General features: G+C 30.3%; 2 protein-coding genes and 1 long non-coding RNA gene across 3 annotated transcripts; 2 read left to right on the top strand and 1 right to left on the bottom strand.

The window, feature by feature from the left end:
- The first annotated feature begins 7820 nt into the window (after positions 1–7820).
- LOC101205369 (ACT domain-containing protein ACR8) lies at positions 7821–10705 on the top strand. The gene is made up of 7 exons (XM_004147907.3): positions 7821–8331; positions 8484–8529; positions 8634–8748; positions 8835–8902; positions 9089–9661; positions 9758–9862; positions 9953–10705. Exons 1-7 carry the CDS (start codon positions 8258–8260, stop codon positions 10334–10336), a joined length of 1365 nt encoding a protein of 454 aa, XP_004147955.2. The 5' UTR covers positions 7821–8257; the 3' UTR covers positions 10337–10705.
- A 2508-nt stretch (positions 10706–13213) lies between these two features.
- Positions 13214–14425, bottom strand: LOC116402950. The gene is made up of 2 exons (XR_004215669.1): positions 14071–14425; positions 13214–13503 (listed from the first exon to the last, which is right to left on the bottom strand). It is a non-coding gene; the product is annotated as an uncharacterized LOC116402950 (long non-coding RNA).
- Positions 14426–15304: 879 nt separating this feature from the next.
- LOC101211928 (serine/threonine-protein kinase rio2) lies at positions 15305–22679 on the top strand. Its single transcript, XM_011652126.2, has 15 exons — positions 15305–15459; positions 15612–15725; positions 15838–15884; positions 16014–16084; positions 16163–16276; positions 16391–16566; positions 16686–16774; positions 17783–17900; positions 18278–18351; positions 18498–18545; positions 19958–20126; positions 20776–20880; positions 21045–21134; positions 21438–21488; positions 22230–22679. The coding sequence occupies exons 2-15, from the start codon at positions 15642–15644 to the stop codon at positions 22422–22424; spliced, it is 1431 nt and encodes a 476-aa protein (XP_011650428.1). The 5' UTR covers positions 15305–15459; positions 15612–15641; the 3' UTR covers positions 22425–22679.
- The last annotated feature ends 3693 nt before the right edge of the window (positions 22680–26372 follow it).

Below are 26372 nucleotides of genomic sequence, written 5' to 3'. Positions count from 1 at the left end.
AGCCAAATTAATTTCATTCATTACTACAGAAACTGAATCAAATTTAATTTGGTTTCTCAAATTATTTACAAACATAAATGCATTTAGCTAAAATTTAAGACTAGTAATAATAAGTTAAAAGGAAAAGCACTATTTTTTCTTCTTTTTGTTCTCAATAATTTAATAATAACAAACTGAATTATACTTATCTAAATTAATTATATATACTAACAAATACAAAATAACAAAAAATAATTATGTTTTGGAACATTATTATATATACACATTATTCCAAAACATAAACCCATAAGGTCGGCTTACTGAAATTATTTTTATGTACCCTAAAGTTTTTAAATAAATAACTCACAAGGAACAAACAAATAATATGCCAAAAATATACTTTTTAGCGAGGCTTCTATTTTTAATATTTTGTATTTTTCTTTGTATCCATTCAATCATATTCTAATCATTATTTATAAGAAGTACAAAATAAATATATAAATTATTCAATATATATATATATATATATATATATATATATATATATATATATATATATATATATATATATATATATTAGTCTCTATGTGTACTTAACAATTATAAACAATAAATATTATATTTTCTTCCAAATTAAATTGTCTTATTTATTTAAGTAAAGAAAGTGATTCACAATCAATAAATTAAACCCCAGCTAAAATTGATTTTAAATTGTCCATTTATAAATCAAACCAAACTTAACTCGGTTGAATTCTTCTAACAATTTCAAAGTTTATCACGGTTGGTTTAAATTATACAAAATATGTATAGACGACATCTATCCTGTTTTATTTAGATTTTGAAAATTTTCATTTTTAACATTTGAACTCTAGGATTTGTATAAATAAAATGCTTAAACTTTGAAATTGATCTAAATAAATCAACTTATTCGTAAAAGTTTTAAGATTTAGAATGATACTATTTAAGTTAAAATATTAGTTTTTGGTAACTTACGTATTTTGAAATTGGTTAATTTTTAGTTCTTATACCTTTTCAAATCTCAAGTTTATTCGTTATTGAAATTAATATCACGGTTGTTATTACCATTTATTTCGTCTCAAAAGATATTGTCAAAATTATGTAAAAAATTTATGGTCGATTTATGCATTTTTATACGCATTGATTTTTATCTTATTTTAACTTAAAAAATGTGGTAACAGTGTTTTTTAGAATAATTTGAAAGTAAAATTGAAAAACCATAATTTAATTCCACCCAATGTTTAGAAAGTATAAATGAAGTATTTTAGATAGTTAAACAAATTATTATCTTAAATATAAATATAATACATAGATTTGTTTTATTAAGACTTAGGTTTGGAAAAATAAATAAATAAAAGCAATAGGGTCGGCTACACTTTAATTATAATAACATAAAGTTCCAATTTGGCCAAAGTTTTATTAATAAATAGTGAAGGACAAATAATAAGTTAAAACATACCTTTTAGTGATGAATACTATTTTATTTTTGTTGTCTTCTTTTGTATTTTTATTTGCAAATATTTGATTGAATTATAATCTTTAATGTCTATACTTTTAAATACATTGTTAGATAGCAACTTATGTATATAATTTAAGTTAGAAGAATAAAGTGAACAAACTTCCTAAAATCCAAAAAATTAAATATGGTTCGTCAATCTATAATTAGTTAATTAACTACGACATTATCAACATATTCCCTAGCTAGTAGTTATATATACAAAGTTAAGTAAAAAAAATACATTAAAACGATAATGATTCAATGATGACATAGGCATAAAGACAGGATTTCGACCTTTTTCACTTAGTAGATCATAGGTTGAAATTCTCCAAATGTGTCGTAATATTTAACAATGATGCCATTACATAAAGTATAACGTTAGGTAGCCAAACTTCATGTGTACTTTGTAGGAATAAGAATATATTTCTTTTGTCGTTTCCATTGTCGTTAGTCATTATTTACTATTTTAAAGAAAAGAATATTCCCAATTGTAAAATAGAAAAAGAATATTTCCAATTTGTAAGTCCTAACTCCTAACATGCATGACATTAAATTTTATCATCATGTCGATATTTTCATCGACATTGGTTTGATATCAACATGAAGTAAATAAACATTTTCATTTTATACATCGTAAGTGATAAAATAGTATTAATGTAACTGTAATATAAATAATAAACATAACTTATTCGAAAAGCATCGTATTTCCTAATAAACATTTAGGTAAAATTTAGACCTCGATATTTCATCAACAGTGACTCAAGTCAAATTTGATCGTTCGTTTATCATCGATAAAAGAATTATGAATAACTTCTTTAAATGAATATATTCTTAGTGGGGTGTGTGATAATTCTTATTCTCCTATTGTTTCATTACTTCTTCATACATCATCCCTGTTTCATTTATCACATTCTTTACCTATATACTGTATATTATATTCAATTTTTTTACCCATGATTCCTCTTTTTTGTATGTTATATAGAGTTATTTAATCATTATACATTATGAAAAATCATACAAGTGAAATTTTGTTACTATTCCTAAAACATCATAATTTATTATGTAATTACTTAAATTCTAACCAACTCATTCAAATCTAAAGTTTAAATGTATTATTTTAAATGTGACAACAATACCAAACATAGTCTAAGACACATATCTATACCTTTCACCAAAATTCAAAATATATTCATATCAACTCTTTTATTTTTAATTTTATTTTTCTTACAACATTCCACACATGGTTTAATAGAATTTCTAACCCCCAAATCCTATCCTAATTAACTTTTTATAAAAAAATCAAAATTTATATGGTTGATATAATTTGATTTAAAACTTAGACGAAGATGAATTATTATCATAGTTTAGGATGTTTATTTTCTTTTATTTGACATTGATGATATTAAATATATATTAATAGTATTAAAAATGAAAAGGAGTAAAGAAAAATCCTTTGGATATTGGGAAAAGGCAATAGTGGTGGAACAATGTATTGCAAATGATTATTATACAAAGGCCGCCCTAATTTTGTCCTTTTTATTTTGAACTCTCTCTAACTGTTTCTTTTCAAAACCAACTGCCCCCTCCGTCATTTGCTACGTAAAACTTTAGCAATTTCTTCCCTAAAATTATTTGTAAAAAAAAATTACATGCTTTATTTTTAAATTTTCTTATATAATTTGTTCTTCAGTTAATAATTTTGTATTTAATAACTTAATATTTTCTAAAAAAAGAATAATGATAAAGCAATAAAATTAGAAGAAAACTTAGCCGTATAATTGAATTGAGTTGAGTGAGTGTGGGTAGATATGTATGGTAATAATTTCAAAACAGTTTTTAACTGTAGACAGTTTTACTGTAGTGGATGGATGGAAGAAGCCTTTTGAAGTGATGCCACGTCATACGCGGTGGACCAAAAGGAAAGTAAAAAAAAAAAAGAAATTAACCGCCAACTCAGCAACGTGATTTCTGACACCTCTCCCACGTGATTCCTGTGGGCCCTTCTTCTTCTTTTCTTTTCTTAAAATAATAATCATATTTATAAAAAAGAGTAAAAAATAATCCTTTTCTTTTCTTTTCTTTTTTCATTCTTTATATAGTTTCCTATTTTTCTTTTTTATGAGAAATTAACCAGTAAAGAAAGAATATAATTTTAGTTTCTTCATTTTCAATCTTTTATTAAGCAGATACTAAGTTTAATACTTTTAAATATTTAATAATTTTACAAACATTTTTTTTCTACAGTATAGCTAAAAAAAACAATGAGTTTAGTTTAACTTGAATGTTATTGGTTTTATCCTCCTCGTCACACGTGGAAAATAAAATAAAAATAAAACGAATATAGATTAAAAAAAGTATACGTACTTAAAAGGAATCAAAGTAGTACAAAGGTCTTTAGAAGAATATGGAATGTTCGAGCACATGGTCACTCTATATTTTTGTATTATCTTACTTCTACCTAACTACATGTGTATTTTTGTACTCTATTATTCCTCAAACTAATATAACACAATATTCGTAAAATTGTATGATCAATTTTTTTGATTTTTAATGATATTTTTTTTTTACAAAAGTAGGAGTATGAGAATCAAGCTTCGGACTTCGAAATGTGATAATACAAATTCCACGTTAAACTAAAGATAAAATTACCAAAGTACCCTACCAACAAAATTTCTTCTCTCTCAATCCAACTACTTAGTCAGCTTTTCTTTTTCCTCGTACGTACGAATTTGTGGCTTTTTATTTATTTCTATAAGTAATTTAATTAAATATAAAGGAAATAAAAGTGGTGAATAGTTAATACGTGGATGGGAGTTTATTTTCCACTTGCAAACATTTATAACGAACTAACTCAAATTCAGTTTTCATTTACTTAAGAGTCATAAATGTATTGAGCTTTGGAATACTATTTATTTCCAATATAATTGATTTCTCTCACATGGGTGTTAAAAGTTGTATAAAATAATTACATTTTCAATATTTATTGAGTTTATTAAACATCAATTAAATTATAGAATATCTTTTCATACTCAACCTAGCGATACTACGAGAATAATAATATTATTAGTGTTTAGGGTTGTTATACAATCACAACTTGTATAGCAACATGTTCAACACATGGACGTTAATCTTCCAAACAATAAACTCTATTATTGTTGTTTTTAGAAAATCCCATTATTAATTCCATCATCATTTTATACATTTTATTCAACGTTATATTATTGTTTTTATTCCACACCATAAATTCTAACATAATCATCTTCTAGCAACTACATATGGTTTATTTATCCTTAAATGATAACGAAATAAAGCTAAATAAATTATATTTTAATATTTAGAATAAATATTAAAATTTAGGGACAATAATTGTTTTATTTTTATTGTTGGAAGGAAATATAAAAAAGAAAAAAGACAACATAATTTGAAAAGAAAAGAAAAGGATAAAAGGAATTAATAATTGGAAATATTTGAACTGATTAAGGCGGTGTTGTAAGGCAGGCGGAGGAGATAGTTTGTTATCTAAAGCAAGCGTGCTTTCCCACCACTTTACAACTTCCCAAATTAATAATTATTTGCTCTTTTACCCTTTTGCCCCCCATGGGACCTATCTGTCCCTCTCTTTTCTTCTATTCTTTCGGGGGCAATCATGTACATCTCGGCAAAAGCTTGTTAACATGTTTTGTGGAAAATGGAAAAAAAAAAAAAACTAAACTATAATTTTCAATTATTCTCAATTCACTCTATGAAAAAAAATGTCATGTTTTGGATCTTTCAACTTTGCATGTTGTTGAATTAGTTTTCTGATAGTAAATTTATTTACTTTTGGATTTATACCTTCTTAGTTGACGCAAAAAACTTACATATTTCACGTTATTTTTGTAGATATTGTTGTCTTGTTCGTCATTTGTTATGATCTTACATAGTCTCAAGTTTGCTCGCACTCTCCAGTACTTGAGTTGCATATAGATTATTGTTTAATTTAACCAAATATATATAAGAGGGGAAGTTTACTTTACTTTATCTCTTATCAGATGAGAATATTTATAGTTTCCTTCCTCTAACTTATGTTTGTGTTTATGTGTATCATCGGTGACACATCAGGAGGATTCCGACGCCTCCTTGACATTGTAGAACTTTAGGATCAAGTTTGACTCGTTTATTTCTCTATAAATATAATTTATTATCCACTTAGTTGTGTAGCCTATAATCTAAGGTATACCATGTTTTCTTTTTATTTTAGGGTTCTCATTCACCAATGTTAGTTACTCGGCTTTTTTAAAATTGGACTTATTCATAAACTTTGGACCTTGCCTGAGACGACCCTCAACATATTTAATAATTTTTTAATAACAATACATTTAAAAAACATTAAAAAACTAAATAGATGAAAAATAGTTTATTGATTTAGTAGACATTTTTTTAAGATATAAAAGTTAATTGAGATAATTTAAAAAATGAAAACGAATTAGAATTGTAATTAAAAAAAAAAAAAAAAAAAGGAGAGGGTGTGGCACGTGCGATGAGTATAATTTAGGTCGGCAAAAGAAAAAAAGGGGAAAGGGGGCATTGTGTTGTGTTTCAATTCAGGTAGATGGGACCCTCCCTGTGCCAGCTGGACCAAACAACTCGGTTTCCTCTTGGAGGTAGCTCCCCCAATACTATCGAGTCAATTGCAAGCAAACACAACACGTCATTTGCTTACGTGTCGTCCTTGCTGGACATGCCAGCTACTTCCCTTCCTCAACTCCTCCCCACCAACAATATCAAAGTTGTCTTGCAGTCAAATTTAAAATATTGACCTCTAAACTTTATATAAATATCTATATATATATAATACTTTTAACAACAACAATGTAATTAATTACACAAATAAACCATGTATATCATCTAAATTTTCTAATTATGAAAACAAATTAATATTAATTGTTCATTGCACCATTCATTAAAGATAGAGAGGTCAAATATGATAAAATTAGGCTCTCTTGTATAATAAATTGGTTCTATTTATTTATTTATAAATTTTCTATTTAAAAATAAAATTTATGAAAATACCATACTACATTGATACAGATTTTATACTATTCAAAAACTAACATTTAAAAGGGTTTTTTTAATGGGGCTAATTTCTAATTAAGCCAGTAACAATATTCTATGGATTAACTGACAATTTAATGTAACTTGCTATATTAACAATAATTTTTATTGAGCAACGTTTGGCATTTTCTATATTCACAATTACTTTCCATATATGATAGATTTTTTTGTTCTGTAAAATGATGCTGATACTACTAATTATCCAAAATGCCATTCAATTTCATATTTAATCAATTAATTACTACCAATATTATTTTATCAATTTTCTAACATCACATGTAGCAAAAAAAAGAAGAAAAAAAGAAAAAGAAAAAAGAATTTTAGATTTATTGGTTACAACTTTGTTTGTTTTTAATAAAAAAACTAAATGTATTTCGTCTCCTGTATTTTACAACCAATTGATTTTTTTTCAAGAATTTATACCTAAAGATTAAAAATTACATGTAGAAAGTAAAAGGAGAAAATAGTATTTATAAGCTTAATCTTAAGAGGTAAATAAAACTATCAAAATAATTAAATATTGTCCTATTTTTAAATATAATAAAATATCACTGATTGATTGTAATTATCTATGTCTATTTGTACATAAATAACTGTCTATAAAAGAAAATTGAGATATTTACTATCTTTACCTTAATAAATATTTTTAGAAATTTTGTCATTTTTTTAAATAAAACAAGACATTAAATATTATCAAAATAGGCTTAATTTTAGAATACAAATTTAGTTGCTAAAAGCGAAATAAATTTAATTCATCAAATTCACTGGATGTATCCTATTTAATTCTTCAACCTTCAAAACTATAAATTTAATCTATAAAAATACAAAATTATTTAAAATTTGTCAACAAATGCTTAATTCAAGTCAGTTCCGATAATCACGAGTTATTTAGATGGAGTTTTCACATCTCCAATTGTTATACTAATAAATGGTAAAAAACGTGAAAAAAATTTGAATTTAGCAAAATCAATAAAAATAAATTAAAAAAGCCAATTAAATAAAATAAAAAATGGATGGAAGGACGTGTTAAGCATTTTTAAAAATAGACACGTTGAAGAAGTAATTAGAAAGATCTTAAGTCTTAATTAAGGTGGAAATTCGGGCAGCTATTAAACATACAAAAAAGGAGAAAAAGGAAAGTTCGGGCAGCATAATTCGGGCAGGCTAAAAATTAACATCACTCTTACGACTTCTCAGCTCAAAAAACGATTCCATAGTGAGTAACAGTTGTTCGCTAAAAAGGAAATAAAAAAATATTTGGAAAAAAATTGGATTTTGAAGATTTGATTCCATATTATATAATCATAAATGTTGGTTTCTCAACAAGGCGGGTGAAGATTTAAAGATCGAGGTGAAGGAGAAAAGGGAATTACAGAAACATAACAGTACCCTTTTTCAAAACGGATGAAGAGAAGAACAGACAGACAGCATTTTCTTTCTGAGCGTTGTTAATGGCGATTTTGTCTAAGCCCTTTTGTTAATTCGTTTCAACTCTTACAGTTTTTTAAACCCCTCCTTTTTTTTTTCTTTTCGGATTCTTTGTTTCACTCGGCACTCAAATCGTCCGTTTCTGGGTTTTTTTTTTTTTTATAAATTTTTTCTGTTGTTCTTTCTCGGTATTTAAGGGAAGTTTAAACGAATTGGGGATTTGGGTTTTGGGTTTTGAAGATGATGATGGAGATGGAATGGCCTTCTCGTCTTGATGAATACGAAAAGCTTGTTATTAGGATGAACACTCCCAGGTTTGTATGGTTCAACTCTTTGTTTGCTTTTTGGTTATTTTCCCCTGTTTTTTGGTTGAAATTTTTGAACCCCTTCGATGAATTTATCTTTAGAAGATTTTTGGATCTTCTTTCTGACTTGGGTTTTGTTTTTGTTTTTTTTGTTTATTCAGGGTTGTGATTGACAATGGGGCTTGCTCTACGGCCACTCTGGTGAAGGTAAGAACAAAAAATCTTTGTTAATACGTTCTCTGTTTTTCTGGAACTGCTTTTGATTCGGTAATTGAAACTTTTGTTTTGGTGTTTGTGTTTTGTTTTTGAAGGTTGATAGTGCTAGAAGATTTGGAAATCTCTTGGAGGCTGTACAGGTTCTTACTGATTTGAACCTTTCAATCAAGAAAGCTTATGTTTCTTCAGATGGAAGATGGTTCATGGATGGTACGATTGCGAACATTTTTCCCCTCTTCTTTTGTTGTAGCCCTTTTTGAATGTTTTGTAATGGATGTTTTCTTTAATTTCATCAGTGTTTCATGTTACCGATCAGAACGGCGAGAAATTAACTGACGAGAGCGTGATTAGCTACCTCGAGCAGGTGATTTGTAGTTGATTAATTGTTGTTTGTTTCATTGTTGATTGAATTCTCAACTCATATGATGAACATTAGGAGTTTGGTTTTGTTCCTGATTGAAAATTTTCATCTCAAATTACGAACATTCTGTTGTTGGTTTGTGTGATTGAAACTCATTTTTGGATCTGGGGTGTTCGTTTTACTTGGCAGTCTCTTGGGACGACTCATTATCGAAGGAATGAAGAATTTAATGGGACCACCACAGCTTTGGAGCTCACTGGGACCGACCGTGTTGGTCTTCTTTCCGAGGTGTTTGCTGTTCTAGCCGATCTGCAGTGTGATGTGGTGGAGGCTAAAGTTTGGACTCACAATGGTAGGATTGCTTCCTTGATCTATGTCAAGGATTGCAACTCCGGTTCCCCCATAGAAGACAGACAGAAAATTGACACCATTGTTGCAAGATTGAGGAGTGTTCTTAAAGGAGACAATGACATTCGTAGTGCCAAGACTTCTGTCTCTATGGCAGTCACACATACCGAAAGGAGATTGCATCAAATGATGTTTGCTGATCGTGATTATGAGAGGAAGCCTATCTTGAAGTTGAATGCTGATAATTCCCCTGCTGTAACGGTTCAAAACTGTGCCGAAAGGGGTTACTCAGTTGTATGTGTTCAATGCAAAGATCGAACGAAACTATTGTTTGATGTGATATTCACTTTGACAGACATGCAATATGTGGTGTTTCATGCCAACATCAACACTGCACAAGAAAGAGCATATCTGGTATACATGTGTTTTAAACTGAACTCTATTGTTATGTTGTGAATCTAGATTGACTGTTAAATCTCATGGAAACTTTTTCGGTTTCGGTTTATACAGGAATTCTACATTAGGCACAGCGATGGAACCCCTATTAGCTCCGAAGCCGAGAGGCAGAGAGTTATTCAATGTTTACAAGCTGCTATACAAAGAAGAGCATCTGAGGTAATTTTCCATTACAACTGAGTTTGTTCTGTCCCTAATAATTCTTGTAATTAAATACCAAACTAATGAAGGTATGATTGTCAATTTCAGGGTGTGAGGCTAGAACTATGCACAGAAGACAGGCCAGGCCTTCTAGCCGATGTCATGAGGACGTTCCGAGAGAACGGTCTGAACGTAACAAGGGCTGAGATCTCCACCACAAGGGCTGAGATCTCCACCACAAGGCACATGGCTCTAAATGTATTCTACGTAACCGACGTAGTAGGAAATGTAGCTGATCAGAAAACAATCGAGTCGGTTAGACAAAGGATTGGTTTGAGTAACTTGAAAGTGAAGGAACTGCCATCAACTTATCATCAAACGACGGAGAGGGAAGAACAAACATTTGGAGTTGGCGGGGCCGTGTTGTTTACTCTTGGAAGCATGGTAAGGAGGAACCTATACAATCTAGGACTGATCAGATCGTGTTCGTGAAAGAGGGGTCTCGATTCGATAGTCGATTCTAGAAAAAGAAAAGAGATGGATGGATTGATTGGGTTTTTACTTTATGAGAAATATTCTTTGCTTATGGGGTTATATGATGATTTTCTGTATATAAAGAATAGAATAGAGAAAGGAGAAAAGGTGGAATTTGGTGACGGGTAGTTATAGTTTGGTTTATTTAGGAACATATATATAATTTTTGGTTGTTGAAAGATTAGAAGGATATGAAATGGTTATATATATATGGGTTTGTTGATGGGAGTGAGGAAAAAGAATAGTTTTTAGTATACAAAGTTGAATACAGTGATGTAAATACCAAGTTCTATATTAATGGAATGGAAAATATTGGGTTGATAACTATTTTTCTCTTTTATACTTTTTAATCTCTTAATATCTCTATTATGAAAATACAAAAGTTGATGAAATAAATACAGAGGCACATCAAATTCAATATATTAACAAAAAAAAAAGCAAAAAGATAGAGACAAAGAAAAGCCATATATTAAGGAAATTAAGCAATATTATGTAGTTGGAGTATTACAATAATTGATATATGTATTGTATGTATAATTTAATGAGGCGTGACAAAATTTCAGAATTGAAAGTATGGTCAAACAAAAAATAATAAACTTTATAATATAATATTATATTCATCATCAATAACTATACAAATATGTATAAAGAGGTGGCTGGTTGTCTTTGCCAAATGCCATCCTCTCTCAATTACAAAATTTTGACCCTCCCATTTGTTTAATCTCTACGTAGTAATTTTAATTCTTTCCTAATGTTATTTTCATACAATTTCTCCAACTTAAATGTGAGGTTGATTCATTTATATCTTCATTTTTAAACTTGAAACATTACAATTTATTTAATCTTCATCTAATAACAATTTGCTTTTAAAATTTTTCGAAAAACTAAACATCAACCATTATTTCGAGAACTACACCACTTCTAATAATAATAATAATTCTTTTTCCTGGATTGGAAAATGAATTGACCCTTTCCTCTTCACAATATGTCTCTTGCAATTTAATTTTTAATGCTAAATTCCCACTTTGAATGTAAAATCAAATGTCAAATGTCAACTACAACTAGTTGACTTTCAATTTTTCAACTTCTTATTTATTTATTTTTCATTTGTCAACTCTTCCCCAATACATATACATTTTAAAGACTTTATGGTTTTAAAAAAAACAATTTCTATAACTTTTTTATAAATATATAAAATCTAAGTTTACCTGTTTTTTTCTAATATAACAAAACATAATTTAAAAAATATTGTAAATACGAATATTTTGATTTATTTTACTATAATTGAAAACGACTCTTTAAAGATAACTAACACGTTAAACAAAAGTTGTAACCCAAAAGCTGGATAAGTTATTAAATAGCATTAGTATATTCAAAATAGAATAAAATAAAGTAAAGGATAAAAATGATATATAATAATTTTAAGAAAAGAAGAAAAAAGAGAAATAATATAATAAAGAAAAGGGATTCAAATTCCATCTTTATGGTACATAAAAATTCAAATGTGCCTTTTAATAAAGGTGAAGGGTTGTAATTTAAAAGAAAAGGAAAACACATGATGGAATACAATGTGTAATTCTATACACAATCCACCAATGGAAAGAGGAACATTTGTCAAATCCCTTTTAAGTGGTTTTTGGAATGTGTTCTACCAAATCACTTAAATCAAAAGATAACAAATCAAGTGTTTTTCTTTTATACAAAAATATAAACAATAATAATGAAAAATATATAGTTGATGAGATGAAGATGATGATATTAACGGTGATATTAAGATAGAAATTGGGAATCCAATAATAAGAAGAGAATAAAAGAAGGGGTGGGTAGGTAGATAGATAAGTATAGAATAATAAATATATCATTGGTATAGGAAATCTGATGCTACAAATATTTTTATTTCATATTTTTACAAGATTCCTATTGTTACTATTATTATTAAACATTGAGAGGATGTGATTTAAGATTAAAAGAAGAATTGTGGGTAATTTAGAATATATTCTTTCCTTAGTATTTGGAGTAAAGTGGGAATTAATTAATATAAGATATTCTTTTTTAAGGCATTTATTCATTCATTCATATGCTTTTTCTTTTTTTCAATATGGAACTTTTCATGATTCATTCTCACAACCATATTTGTTTAGCTTTCAAACTAATCAACCTCTTAAAAAGTTAATTATTTTTCTCATTTTTTTTCTTTCTTTGATTCCTATTTTGTATTCGTTCAAAGTTCAACAAGTGTACTATGTCGATTAAAGTTTTATGTATCTTATTTTAAATTATCTATTGCATGTTTAACTATTATTGTTTTGTAACGGTGTATAATGCTTAACCAATGTACGGTATGTGTCAACAACTATAAGGTATTTGTGGTCATATTTTCTCACTTTCGTAGTACTGAAAGAGTTTATCGTTGTTTTGCCATGTTATTGAAAGAGTTTTATATTTCACATTTTCAATGTTTTGTTCAAGATACAAGCTTATCGTATTGGCATATTTAAGTCAGTTTGATATGGTTTTTCTTTGGTTGAAAACTTAACTTATAAACAATATTTCGACTTATGTGTTTCTTTATTTTGTCATGTACTTTTTAACCGTTAGAAAACAAAGCTTATTTTCTCATAATTTTATGCTTTTAACCGTTTAACGGTTATAAAAAGAATTACATAATATTTTTATTTAAAGAAAAGATGTAAGACGGACAATTTTCCATTAATATACAGAGAAAAAACATGAAGTACTGAATCAATGACTATACTAAAAAAGTTTGAAATAGTTAAGAAACCAAACAAATGTTTGAAGCCAAAGTAATGGAAATAGGGAGGCAAAAAGTAAAGATAACTAAACATTCCTTTGTTAACCATTTATTGAATCTCTTGTATGAGCTAAACATGTTTGGCTACTAATCATATTGTTTCTTTTGCTATGAATTAAGCAAGTAGAAAACAATGAACAAAACACAACTATCAATAGTAAAAGGTTCACAAATATAGCTTGACAATATTACATGGAATGAAATGAAGAAGACTGACATTCATTAACTCTGTTGGACAGTCTCTTTTCTTCTTTCACCTGCTTCTGTTGTATGGTTGATGGCCTTCTCTCTACTCAGAACCAAGCTATGCGAACTGCAAAGCATTGGAAGAAAAGAAAAAAACCTAACTCAATCATCCTTCAGTTTCAAAGATAACAAGAATGAGAGATTAAAGTCCAAGTATATCATGAGAACACCAAAGACAAAGTAATTGAATCTCAAATTGGTAGAGGTTCTTAAGGTAGATGGGGAGGTTGAAAGCAATTTTATCATTCTACCCATTTTGTCCTGTAAGAGATCACATAGATCAAGGCTAAAGAAACAAGCAAATCAAATTGTGAAAATTATACTAACTTCATAACAATAACTTCATAAAATTATTCAAAATAATTGAATCTCAAATTGGTAGAGGTTCTTAAGCAAATAAAATTATACTAAGTTTGTTTAGAACACCAATATTGTACTACAGTTATACAGTAACAACAAAACCAAAATTATCATAACCGTTCAAAATTAATAACTTCTTCGACTGAATAAAGAAAAATATGAGAAACCAATCAGTTCATCATCAGCATTACCCCTTCTGTGTTGTCTAATTTTTAAAAATCATTTAAAAGACTGTAGGTAAAAATAACGAGAGACAAGAGATTGGTTTGCATACCTGATTATTAAAGTTTAGGGATTCATTAACAAATCCATACGTTGGGGATATAGGTGATCTTGGGCCGATCTTCTCCATCTTTCTCGCACCTTTCTTCCAATTTGGAACAGTGCCAAATTTTTTAATGATGCTAAACCATGGATGTGGCAAATCTCTTCTGGTAGCAAAGTTAAATTGTCACATGAAACAATATCAGACTTTGAGAGTGAGATGAGATTGCCAATAGGAAAACAGAAAAACCCTTAGAGTAAGAAATTACATAGTTTTCACATGGTGCAAACAGAAAAACCCTTCCTAATACAAAGTTCTTCATTGTTTGAAGATTAGTCAGTTAACCAGATGCTTTTGGCATGTGAGTGAGAGTAACACAGGAAAACAAATTAAGATGCTTAAGGTTGATAAACTTTTTAGTATCTTTCGGAAATATTTTGAAAGATCGTACAATTACAAAGGAGAAGTGTTTCCAAATTATTTAATGATGGAAGGAACTCTATTTTCGTATTCATGGTCAGATCAAGATGCCTAAGACTGACCCAATTTTTGACATCTCCAGGAAATCTTTTTAATTCACTACAATACCCAAGGATGAGAGCTTCCAATTTGCATAACTCAGTAATAAAATTTGGGAGGAATTCTATACAGTCATTCATGGAAAGATCAAGATACTTAAAGATTGATAAATTTCAATTTTATGGAACAAAGCACAATACAAAGACAACGCTTCAAATTAGCTCGGAAATATTTATAGTTGAACTAAAGAATTAATTGCATTTCTTTTAGTCATTTTTCCATTTTTCATAACTTGGTAAAGTATCCTATCCTTGGAGGGCGACCATAATTTTTTCGACTTTTTATCAAAATTTACCAAAATTTCTGATTCCACACATCATCCATTACAAGCAAATACTTATTTCCATTAATTTGGCTTTTGAGTTTCTTTTGCAAATGAGGTGTTGTTACTATTCAAAAGCAAATCTAAGATTGTTGGTTATTAGGGGAAATCAAGGTGTTGTTAGGTGAAATCTTCTCTATTTGTCCTTAGTTTTGTTGGTTACCTCACAATTGAGCTAAGTTTAGGTTAATCAATTTATAATTATTTTAAATGGATTAACTCAAAAGGTAAAATAATAATAATTTAAGAAATGATTTTAAACCTTGTAATTTAAAACTAATTACTTTATTCAAAAAAAGTGTAATTAAACTTTTAATTATGATAAATTTAGTCTAATAATTAGGGTTATTTATTTGTGTTAAAAAGCACAGAAACACATAAATAAGGAAGGAAAAGGTCCACAGCAGTTTCCGCACTCGTCTTTCTCTCTCTCGCCGCCGGTCGCCTAGCACTGCCAGCAAACACCCGGAGACGTTCGCCTCCGCAGTTCACCGGAGGTAAAGATTCTCTCTCTACGCTCTCTGTTCAATTCCCTCTCTAGTTCGCTCTCTGTTCAATTCCCTCTCACTGTCGAGCTTCAAGTTACGAAGTCAGCTCCGTTGCCTTCTATCCTCGATTTTCACTCTATTTTCGTTCATTTGATATTTAGGACTTCCCTTCGTTTGGGACAAACTTAAAGATGAAGCTGGATGTTAATGCCCTGCGCTATCTCTCAAAAGATGATTTTAGGGTTCTTACTGCTGTTGAGATGGGGATGCGGAATGTATGTATATGACATTCTTCTCTTGAGGGAGAGAGTTCCATTCACTCTTTCTTTTTCTTTTTTTCTCTCTCTCTGTTTCTTACTCTATTGTAATTTGGGTTTGTTGTTTCAGCATGAAATTGTTCCTTCAGAACTTGTGGAACGTATAGCTTCTCTCAAGTATGACTTCAATTCTGTTTTCCTTGAGAAATATTTCTTCCTTTGCGTCTCGTAGTTTATGTCTTTAATGCCATTACCCTTTTTAGCTGATGGATGTTGAATAAGAATGTCTTACTATGATATTTATAGGCATGGGGGCACTTACAAAGTTTTGAAGAATTTACTCAAATATAAATTATTGCACCACGACTCTTCTAAATGTGAGTTGTTATTAAATTATGGTGTGGGAATTCTTAACATTACCAATCTATCTCACTATCCTTCTTGTGTTTGTCTAGATGATGGGTTTCGACTTACCTATCTTGGCTATGATTTTCTTGCAATCAAAACTTTGGTAAACCGTGGAGTGTTTGTGGCTGTTGGTCGACAAATTGGAGTTGGGAAAGAGTCTGGTAAATTTCTAGCTAGTTAGAACTTGAAAGTTAGTTGTATTTTTGGTATCTATGAGGTGGAATACTGTTTGACCCATTATTGCTCTTTTGCTGGGTTGTTATTGCTGCTTGTAGATATTTTTGAGGTTGCCAAAGAAGATGGTACCGTGCTTGCCATGAAGTTGCATAGACTCGGTAGAATTTCTTTTAGGTCAGTTAAATCTAAGCGTGATTATTTGAGGCATCGCAGTAGTTACAATTGGCTTTACTTGTCTCGGCTTGCGGCAGTTAAAGAATTTGCATTCATGAAGGTGTGTTTGTTACTTTGATTTTATATATGAATTTTGTTAACTAGAGTTTTCTTTTAAAAAAATTATTGAAGTGAATTGTGGTATTGGTGGAGACTTGATTATTTTCCTTTATGTAATAGGCTTTGGAAGAACATGGTTTTCCTGTTCCAAGTGCAGTAGACTGTAATAGGCACTGTGTCATTATGTCACTCGTTGAAGGTTATCCACTGTAAGTCTTTCATTGCCAAACAAGGTTTCGTTGTTAATCATTGATCCTCAATATTATGTTCAAAAGTTTTAGATTTGTCTTTGTCTTGTACATGATATTTTTCTATCAGTAACTACCACTGCCGAGGATTAGTATGTAAATTTGTAAAAAGAAATTACAAGATAACAATATCGCATTACAGGAGAGACAATAATATGACTGTAACGAGGAACAAAGGAAACAACTCCTTACTCATGTAGATCCTAATTTTAACACATGATTTGGAACTAAAGGTGTAAAGGGGTGGGGTTCTATGTTTCTAACTGTGGTTTTATTGTTGTCCCTCCTTTGTTAGTTCAATGAACTTTTTAGCTTGTCCTCACGGCAGAGAGGAAAACTTAGAGGGCATCTATGTTGTAGGATACATGGAAAATTTCTGGTGATATTTTGTGGTTTGAGCTTTTTTTAATTTTCATTTCATCTTATTCAATACTATACCATATATCCCATAATTTCTAGTGTCATAAAATATGAAAAAGTCAACCTAGAACATATTCTCAAGGAAAATAGTCCCATCTAAATGTTTTTGCACCTGAAGCTGTATAATAAACCTCTTACAAATTGATATTTCTCTCAAATGTCAAATCTATTAACTGCCAAATTTCTTGGTTTGCAATTTTCTTGAAGAAACTAATTAGAGGAAATTTCAATATTGCACATTATGTGATTTTATTAAGTATAGCTATAACAGAAATAAAGTTGAAGTTTAGGCACCAACTGATTGAAATATTAACCCAGGATTTTTATTTTGTTAAAGAGGGAGAACAGCACAACTGATTGAAATGAATGAATATTTATATTGATCTAAGTGGCCCATTCTTGAATTTTAGTTTTGGAAACAAGCAGGCGGAGTAGGGTCATGCAAGCTTTGATGAGCATATATACTTTGATGAATATTATAATTCTCTATAGTTTACCATTCCTTTAATCCTGGTCCAGTCTAGATTTCCAATCCTTGGTTTAATGCAGGGTGCAGGTAAAACAATTACAAAATCCAGATGTGGTTTTCGAAACGATCATTGGTCTCGTTGTTCGTCTAGCAGAACATGGTCTCATTCATTGTGACTTCAACGAATTTAACATTATGGTATGCTCTTGAGGAATTTTGTTGAAGAAACAAAACCGATTATTGTTCTATTACTGTTCCTTTTCCTTTCTAAAAGCCTTTTATTTTTCTTCAACTTCATATATGTCTTTTCAGCCGTGAATGTATTTTTTTTTTAACTTGTAAACTATCTGGTGTTCTATTTTGAATTCTTCTTGCAATTTTGTTTTTACATATTCTGACTTACCAATTGGCTTTCCCTGGGGGGGGGGAGCGTCTCCTTCAACAAATCGTACAACCTTTTGTTTCCACATGTTTTCAATATATTGTCATAGTAAAAAAAGAAATCTAATTGCAGTTCATCATTTCTCTTGAGCTCACTACTGTTTATTTTATCTTTCTATTCTTGTGCTTTGCAGATTGATGACGATGAGAAGGTCACCATGATTGATTTTCCACAAATGGTTTCTGTCTCGCATCGTAATGCACAAATGTAAGGAGTGCAATATGACTAGAAGTACAATAAAATATTGATATAAACTATTGATTTTTTGGCTAAAAATTCTCATGTCACATGAATTGCATAATTAGTCTTTACTTAATGTGACAATCTTTTGAAAATATATTTTTTAATTTCAGGTACTTTGATCGGGATGTTGAATGCATCTTTAAGTTTTTCAGAAAAAGGTTGGTGCCTAGTTGTTAAGATTATTGAAATTGTGTATGTTCATTGTTAAACTGTCTTGAGTTGTAAGAAGTCTTTGAAATCTGCATGATGAATGAGTTCGGTAGGAAATTTGTTTTACAATGCACATGGAATTTTTTCTTCACGATAATTAATTTGAACACAGAAGTGGAAATTCTTACCCATTATGTAATACTGTACTACGTTCCAATAATATGAAACTATGGTCTTTTCCCTGCAAATAATGTTTGCTATGACTTAGGTTGAGAGGAGCTGGAAGTGTTTATCTCTATCAAGGTGCTTTTGTGGTTAACGAACTAGACTAGATTTTCATGGCTAATAAACTTAGTTGAGGAGTATAAGATTCAATACATGGAACTTGGAAGGAAGGTATAACTGTCTGAGTTTAGGAGGGAGATATGAATGAACCGGTATTACATCTGAATGAGAGGGATCATGAGGACATGAAAGTAAGGTTAAGAAAGACTTAAAAGAATTAAAAGTTACTACCTATACTAACAAGGTGCACCTTCCTTTTCGGTAGCTCGATTTAGGAACTCTAAAGTTAAGCGTGTTTAGCTTGGAGCAATTTTATGTTGGATGACTCCTGAGAATTTTCTTAGGATGCATGTGAGTGAGGATAAAACATGCTGAAAGGTCTCGTGTTGGTTTGTAGGTAGAACTTTCACTTTTGTAGGCCTTTAAGACAGTAAGGATGATGTTGTTAGGTCGTAGGGGATGCAGGGGAATATTGGGTATTCGAATTTCAAATCCTGGTTCGAGTCCTGGGTCTGGGGTGTTGCAAAAGGTATTGGGTCTGTGGTGGAGATTTTTAGAGGGAATTGTTTGCGTTTTGCTAACTTCTATATTTTGATATCAGTACTTCCAAGGTATAATTTATGCATCTTTTTTCCTTTTCATTTTTAAAGTGAATTTATCAAGTAGAGTTGTCTCTTGGGTATGAATAGGAGTTTTGTTGAAGGCATTGGGATAAGGAGAGATAAGTGTAGCTCGTTTTTGGATTACAAGTTCAAATGTAAGCTTGCTAAGTGGAAGCAGACACCTCCTTTTAAGGCTAGGAAACTTTTGCTAATACTACCTAAATAGTTTTCCTGTTTGTAGCTTTTTAGTTTCCAGGCATCTTGGAGTTTGTTTGTAGTAACACCTTCTAAGCTTCCGTGTGGGTTTTGAGTCAATTATTTTAAATAGTCAAGAGTTCTTTCTTGTAATTTCTTTTTGGTGGTGATTTTATGTTTATTTTAAATCCTATTAAGTTCAATTGAAGTATAAATGATATATCTGAATTCAACTAGTAGGTTTGGAGGTTATTATCTTGAGCCAACTCACATTATTCCAGAGGGTTAATGGCTCTTCTTATTGCTATGTTAAAGACTTGAGTTCCTTTATCTCACAGGTTTAACCTGTCATTCCATGAGACCGTGGATGATGAAAATGATGTAGAAATTGACAATGATGAAAGTGTAAGGCCTTGCTTTTCTTCGATATCTAAAGGTGTTGGAAGTTTAGACAAGGAACTTGCTGCCAGTGGGTTCACACGAAAGGATCAGGAAGACATCGAAAAGGTAAAGAAAACCATTTTTTTAGTACGGAAATATGGTATTGCAATATATTGTGTAGGTAAATATAGTTTTAGAATGAAATGTAGTTCGAAACCATTCGCTCTTGAGGCCACTGGTATGCCATATTAGATACGTCTCCTAAGTGATGATGAACTATGACCAAAATATTTTGTGATAAATTCTCATACCCGATATTGGTGGAGATGTATTTTACCTAATTATTGCGATATTTCAACGATGTGAGCCAAATGACCTACGGCCAACTTGAACACTGATCAAGCCATATACCGATGAAACATTACTGATTTTTCAACAATACACTCACGTTCCCAAAAGATTGAGTAATTGAATTGAATGTGAGACACTAAAAGAGAGAAAATATGAAGAAAACTTGAGATCAGGATATCATTGACCTTATTGAAAATATTGCTGGTCTTTTGCTGTGCTTACTGTCTGAGGTGTCCGCTGTTAGTGTAATTTATATTTGGTTGTTTCTCATGTAACATCTTCTTCTAGTGTATCTTCTGATAAATCTGTCAGTTTTTTTGTGGAGATTTAGAATGATTTTGACCATGTCACATGGTTATCCAGTCCAATCTAGATTGGTTGGCAATTACTAAGTTTGAGCATTCATTGTTGGTACAATATGCAGTTTATTGAAAATGGACTTGAGGGAGATGCAGATTCTGGCGGTGAAGAAGATGAAACGGAGGACACTGATGGTGTGGAAGTGGAACATCTACACATTTCAGAGGAGGTATTCATTTTATCATTAATACTTTGAACTAAGTTTGAAAACTAGGATGAGCTTTCCAATCAAATCGTATTTCATCTTTGCTGTTGCCATAAAAGTCCAATCATTGGTGGGTGTTGTTTATGAAAATGGAGCTGATAATTTTCCTTTTTAATTGTAATTTCCAGGAAACTTTGAATGGTGATGAAAATGCAGGGCGTCAGAGGAACCATGAAGCATGTCAGATCGATGTATCTGAGCATGACTCAGATTCAGATGTATTGTTTCTAAACTCTACTATCATTCTCTTACTTCATGTTTCTAATCAGACTCGTTTTTCCCTCACATTGTTGATATATTTCTAATATCTCCCATATTCATTAAACTCAGTTTAATTTGGAAATTTCCTTGGGGGGTTGAGTGGGGTAATGGACCTTGCAAGATTGGTTTTAAACTACGTACATCTTTTCTTTACAGTTTTAGCAGGCAAGCACATAGGTTCTATGATATCTGTTGCCTTCTTATGAATAGTATGTTTAGTTTAAATCACATTTGAGTCTTTTCTCCCCTTTACCTTGCAGAACCAAGAAGAAAATGAAAACAGAATCTCCGGGAATGACTCAAGTGAAATGGTATCATTCCTAACAATCTATAACCCTATTACCTTTTTTTTCTGTCTCCATTAAATTGGTTTTAGAGCCTAATTGCAAAGTTTGTTTTGCTTTAGCAAATATGACCAATTTAATTTGAGAATGCAGTCCTTCATTTATGAACGTTAGCTGTAGAAAAAAAATTAAAAAGTTTCCCTCTGTGATATAATCCAAAGAAACTTTAGGGCTTGCTTATCTCCACGTTGGTCCTAGATAGCGTTGAAGAGATTAAGCACATATCCTATACATCCGGTTGTCCTTGGTCACTAGGGATACTGAAAAAATAAAATTAGGGCCATTGTGAATTTTTAGGGGGAATGGATTTAAACAATGCCTTTCACCTGAAATTTTAAATTCTTCCATTTTATTTTACTTGAGTTTTCTTGACGAGTACAGGTTGGATGGGGCAATTGTACAATGAGATCAGTTGATGTGAAAGAAAACTTGACTTTAACGCACGCCTAAACAGAAAAAAAAAAAAAAAAAAAGGACAAAAGTTTTTGGAAGTTTGGAGATGTCTCTAACCTTTTGGGTTCAGTAAAACCTCAAACCTTTATTTGTCATAGTTTTAGGGTGTCTAGTGGTCAATATCCCTGGGACGATAAGGATTAGTGGGGTAGACAGACGGTGAGCAATTAAAGCATAATAGAAAAAAAGGGGTCACAACAATTAGGAAAAGAAGTATTAGCAAAGGTAACATTTGATGTCTGTTCTACATTACAGAGGGACAATGGAGGTGAGTCTAGAGATGAAAATGAAGACGAAGAACTGAACAAACGATTGAACAAGCAGAGACGACGTGCCATAGCATCAGCCAGTGGAGGAAGAAAGACTCGTTCTTCTCGAAACACATATAAAGACAAAGGTAGGAAGTCTTCTAATAATTCCAAGATTCATAAACAACTCAGTATCTGGTGAAGTTTTGTTGTCATACTTGATGATGCTCACATCCCGGTACCGTGGTGTACCGTTGTGTCAATTTTGTCCTCACACTTCTGGAAGAAAATTCGGTTCTGATTTCGGTTTCTTCCCTCCTCTATTGCTATACTTTAATAGGAAGTCTTATTATCTTTTTTAATGTAAGGATGAATTTGACATGATGATGAAAGTATATTGACAATAAAACGTAATTTAATTTTTTGTTTCACATATGTATATATATATCAGTGATTTAATTCTGTCCATTGCATTTGATATATTGCAATTAAATTTTAATCAAATTTGTGTTTCAATAGGTAAGATAATTGTCAAAAGTACAATATTGATTGGGCAATAAATATTTTGTGAAGGGTAGTATCCATTAAAGTTTAGTAGTTTACAAAAGGATAATAGTTTATGAAGGATGATAGTTATTTGAACATCTTTTTCAATATAAAAAAAGCCTTTTAGGTTTTCTTACATTTATATCTTATAGTTTGTTTGGAGTAATTTGGAAAAAGTGATTTTAAAACAAAATAAAAAAATTTTGGTCCAATTGTAACAAATAAAAAATATATATTGATTTATTATGATTGGTTTCAAATGTACCCTTGGTTTATTGTTGATTTGAAGATGTTCTATTTTTGAAACGTACGATGTCAAAGTCACTTGGTGATTGAAGGCTTATCAGTGTTAAATTGAAAAAAAAAAGTACACGTAAGTTCAATGTATGATAATAACATTAACATTGTATTAAAAAGATTAACATATTTTTACTTGTTGAATTGTATTGATGCTTTTACAATGTGAAACACTTCTTGAACATTTGAAAATTCACTTCGAAACATGTCCAATTAATCTAAATCATCAGCGCTAAAATTGTTGTTGGACACCAAAAACGAAAGGGGATAATGATGTTTAACACACACAAAACAGCATGGTTTTAAGAAGGGTTTCTTATAATCAAAGGCATATAGGGTTTAAAGAAATTCATTCCCCTATTTGGGTAAGTTTTGTTTCTTTAGGAAAAGTCTTAAAGGCCAATATTATAAAAATTTGATATCTTATAAATTCTCCTCAAAATAGGAGGCAATAAATTCAATTAAATGGGTTCATGCCCTTATGTTAATGCAAGAACAATGGATTTGCCTTTTCTTCTATTTTACTTAATTAACAAATAATCCCATTCTCTTCCCCATATTATGCTTGCAAGTTTTCATTACTTCACTAAAATGTACCCAAATTAATATTCTATAATCTATATTCTCACTTTCTCTCTCCTAATAATAAAACTTATTCATTACGAATCTATTTCAAGCAATCAATAATTACTTGAAATTTAGTTAATCACAACCTAAATTAATGAATAAAACACTGGTTACTTTTCTCAATAACGCAAGTTCTTACTATCACTTAACATTTAAAATATGTAATGTTATTATATGTGATGAGATGATTTGTTGGTTTAAATTTCACATCGAGAAGTATCGAACTACCTCAACAATGAAGCTCATGAGACAAAAGGCAAATTTAATGTTAGGGCATTTCCTTTTATGATAAAAAAATTGTATGATAGATTGAACTTATTTTTTAAAGTCTATTTTCTCTTATAATAATTTGAAGGGCATGTTTGAAAGTGATTTTAAAATTATTGATTAAATCATTTGGTCATGTTTAAGTACATATTCCATCACTCAAAGTTAATTTCATATTTAGCTTTACATTTTAAAATGAAATTTTCATATCAACTAAACAAGTAGAATTTGATTCTTAAAAATGATAAAAGTGATTTTAAAATTACTCACACTAAGTTTCTACGCTAAGTTTCTACGGTGGAATATCATGAATCTTAAAGTTAGGGTGACAATAAGGAGCAAAATTAGTACACATATTTAATTAAAAAATACAACTAAAACTCTTCAAAAACATTATGGCATATAATATACCTATAGATTATAAATTATATACATGTATATATATATTTAGGGTAGGCAAGTATAAATAGCAATGAAAGAAAGAGTTTATTTGTTGAAGAGAAAGTGAATGGAAAAATGGGAATGAGGATTATGTTGGGGTTAATACCAATTTTGGTGGTGATGGTTTTGTTGGTAACATCAAAATCATCTCAATTTTTTCTACTTTTTGGTAGTCCTCATTTCATTTTCTCAATCTTCAACTCCATAATTCTTCTCATAACTATGAGAAACCATGAGGAGCCACAACCTCATGAACAATTTGATATAATGGAACTTATTCTTCAATTATCTCCCTATCATAATAAGCCCCATCATCAAGATACTGAATTTCATGACGATCACAAAGATAAAAGAGTAGAAGACGATGATGGAGATGTAAACACCGACGATCAATATGACAACCGAAATGAGAAAGAAGACAAGGTCAGTGATGAAGATGAAATGAAGGAATGGGATGAGAAAGAAGGTGAAGATGATGAATATGATGAGGCCGAGGGGTGGGACGAGGAAGAAGAAGATGAAGAGTTGGAGATGAGGATTGAAGAGTTCATAGCAAAGGTGAACAAGAGATGGAGAGAAGAGAAGTTAAGGGACCATTTGCTTATTCAAATTTGTTCTACTAATAATGTTACTAATATCTCAAATTAAATCAATATCTTCTTTTGTGACATTTTTCCATTCATAACTTTGTTTTGTTACTCTCATTTATTATATCATCAAGCTTTTTTTTCTTTTATTATATGATCAAACTTTATAATTGCATGTGTTTGCCAAATGATGATCAAGATTATGTGTTTATCAATATCTTCTTCAGCTGTCTTTCATTTAATAAATGGTACATTGAAGAAAGGTAAATGAATTAATAAAATCTTTTGTTTTTTCTAATAAAAATTTTATCAGCATGCTAAAATGACTCGTGTTGGTTTAGGAATGTTGAGATCGTCAATTGTTGAATTTGCATCGTGAATTCTAGTGATTTGAGTCCTTATTTTTTACCATTCATTATGTTCAAGTATGAAAGTAAGGTTGATTTGTAAAAGCATATATTTTGTCTATTATGCTTTAGCTTCTTCATTATTGATTGTATGTGACTTCATTTTGATGAAAATATATTGTAATTACGATTAGTCATTAAATGTCATGGTTTTTGTGAATGAATATATAATGTATAGTACTTAAGTTTGGTCAATGAGTCTTAGTGTCCGTAAATGAATATTTATTATGTGTCTTCGTATTGGACACTGTGAATGAACCCAAGAGCCCAAAGGCTTTCAAAGTGTTAGCCTCATCGAAGAGCCCAAAGGCCGGCCCAAGCTCAACGAGGCTTGATTGGTTTAATCCATTTATTCATTGCATTGAATATGAATAAACCTCTAAACCTCTGTGTGCATATTTGTAGATCTTCCTATATTATAGTTCATATATTATTAAAAAGGTGAAATTTGTAATATTCTTTTTAAATATTTAGTATATTGTAATTTTAGTTGGCATAACTTTTTAAGATAATCATATAATGAATAAAATTTTATCTACAAAAAGTAATAAGAATATAGAATTTAGTAATTGATAAACACATATAAATAATTAAATCATATATTCAGCCTACTAATCCAATGGGCTGGTCCAAGACCAACTCAAGCTCGACCCAAATTTTAATCCAAAGAGTCAAAGTCCAAAGGTTGGATCATGGGTTTGAGTATTGAAGAGTTGGGCCGACCCAATCCATAAACAATGCCTTAGGTCCTTGGATCGAGCTTGAGCTTTCACTTTTTTGGTCGAGCCATGGATGAGGGTGAGTTGTGTTATAGTAAAATCTCAAAAGGGGTATGTCGAGAAAATCTTTACGTGCCCTTGACCTTACATTTTTTTTTTTTTTTTTTATGAATTCTCATATTGTCTTTTATGAGTGGTTGTGAGTATTGAGTGATTGTATCTTTCAAGTGTAGGTGTTTGAATGTGACTTTTAAATATA

The sequence above is a fragment of the Cucumis sativus genome, chromosome 3 (assembly GCF_000004075.3).
Source record: "Cucumis sativus cultivar 9930 chromosome 3, Cucumber_9930_V3, whole genome shotgun sequence".
Classification (NCBI taxonomy): Eukaryota; Viridiplantae; Streptophyta; class Magnoliopsida; order Cucurbitales; family Cucurbitaceae; genus Cucumis; species Cucumis sativus.
This window is presented reverse-complemented; position numbering and strand designations above follow the sequence as displayed.

What these genes read in the sequence shown, in the direction of transcription:
- LOC101211928 (XM_011652126.2), top strand. Translation starts at nt 15,642, where the DNA reads ATGAAGCTGGATGTTAATGCCCTGCGCTATCTCTCAAAAGATGATTTT. An exon ending in GAACGTATAGCTTCTCTCAA is followed by an intron (nt 15,885 to 16,013) that starts GTATGACTTCAA and finishes TGATATTTATAG; the next exon opens with GCATGGGGGCACTTACAAAG. An exon ending in AAGAATTTGCATTCATGAAG is followed by an intron (nt 16,567 to 16,685) that starts GTGTGTTTGTTA and finishes TTTATGTAATAG; the next exon opens with GCTTTGGAAGAACATGGTTT.
- LOC101205369 (XM_004147907.3), top strand. Translation starts at nt 8,258, where the DNA reads ATGATGATGGAGATGGAATGGCCTTCTCGTCTTGATGAATACGAAAAG. An exon ending in ATTAGGATGAACACTCCCAG is followed by an intron (nt 8,332 to 8,483) that starts GTTTGTATGGTT and finishes TTGTTTATTCAG; the next exon opens with GGTTGTGATTGACAATGGGG. An exon ending in TGGAAGATGGTTCATGGATG is followed by an intron (nt 8,749 to 8,834) that starts GTACGATTGCGA and finishes TAATTTCATCAG; the next exon opens with TGTTTCATGTTACCGATCAG.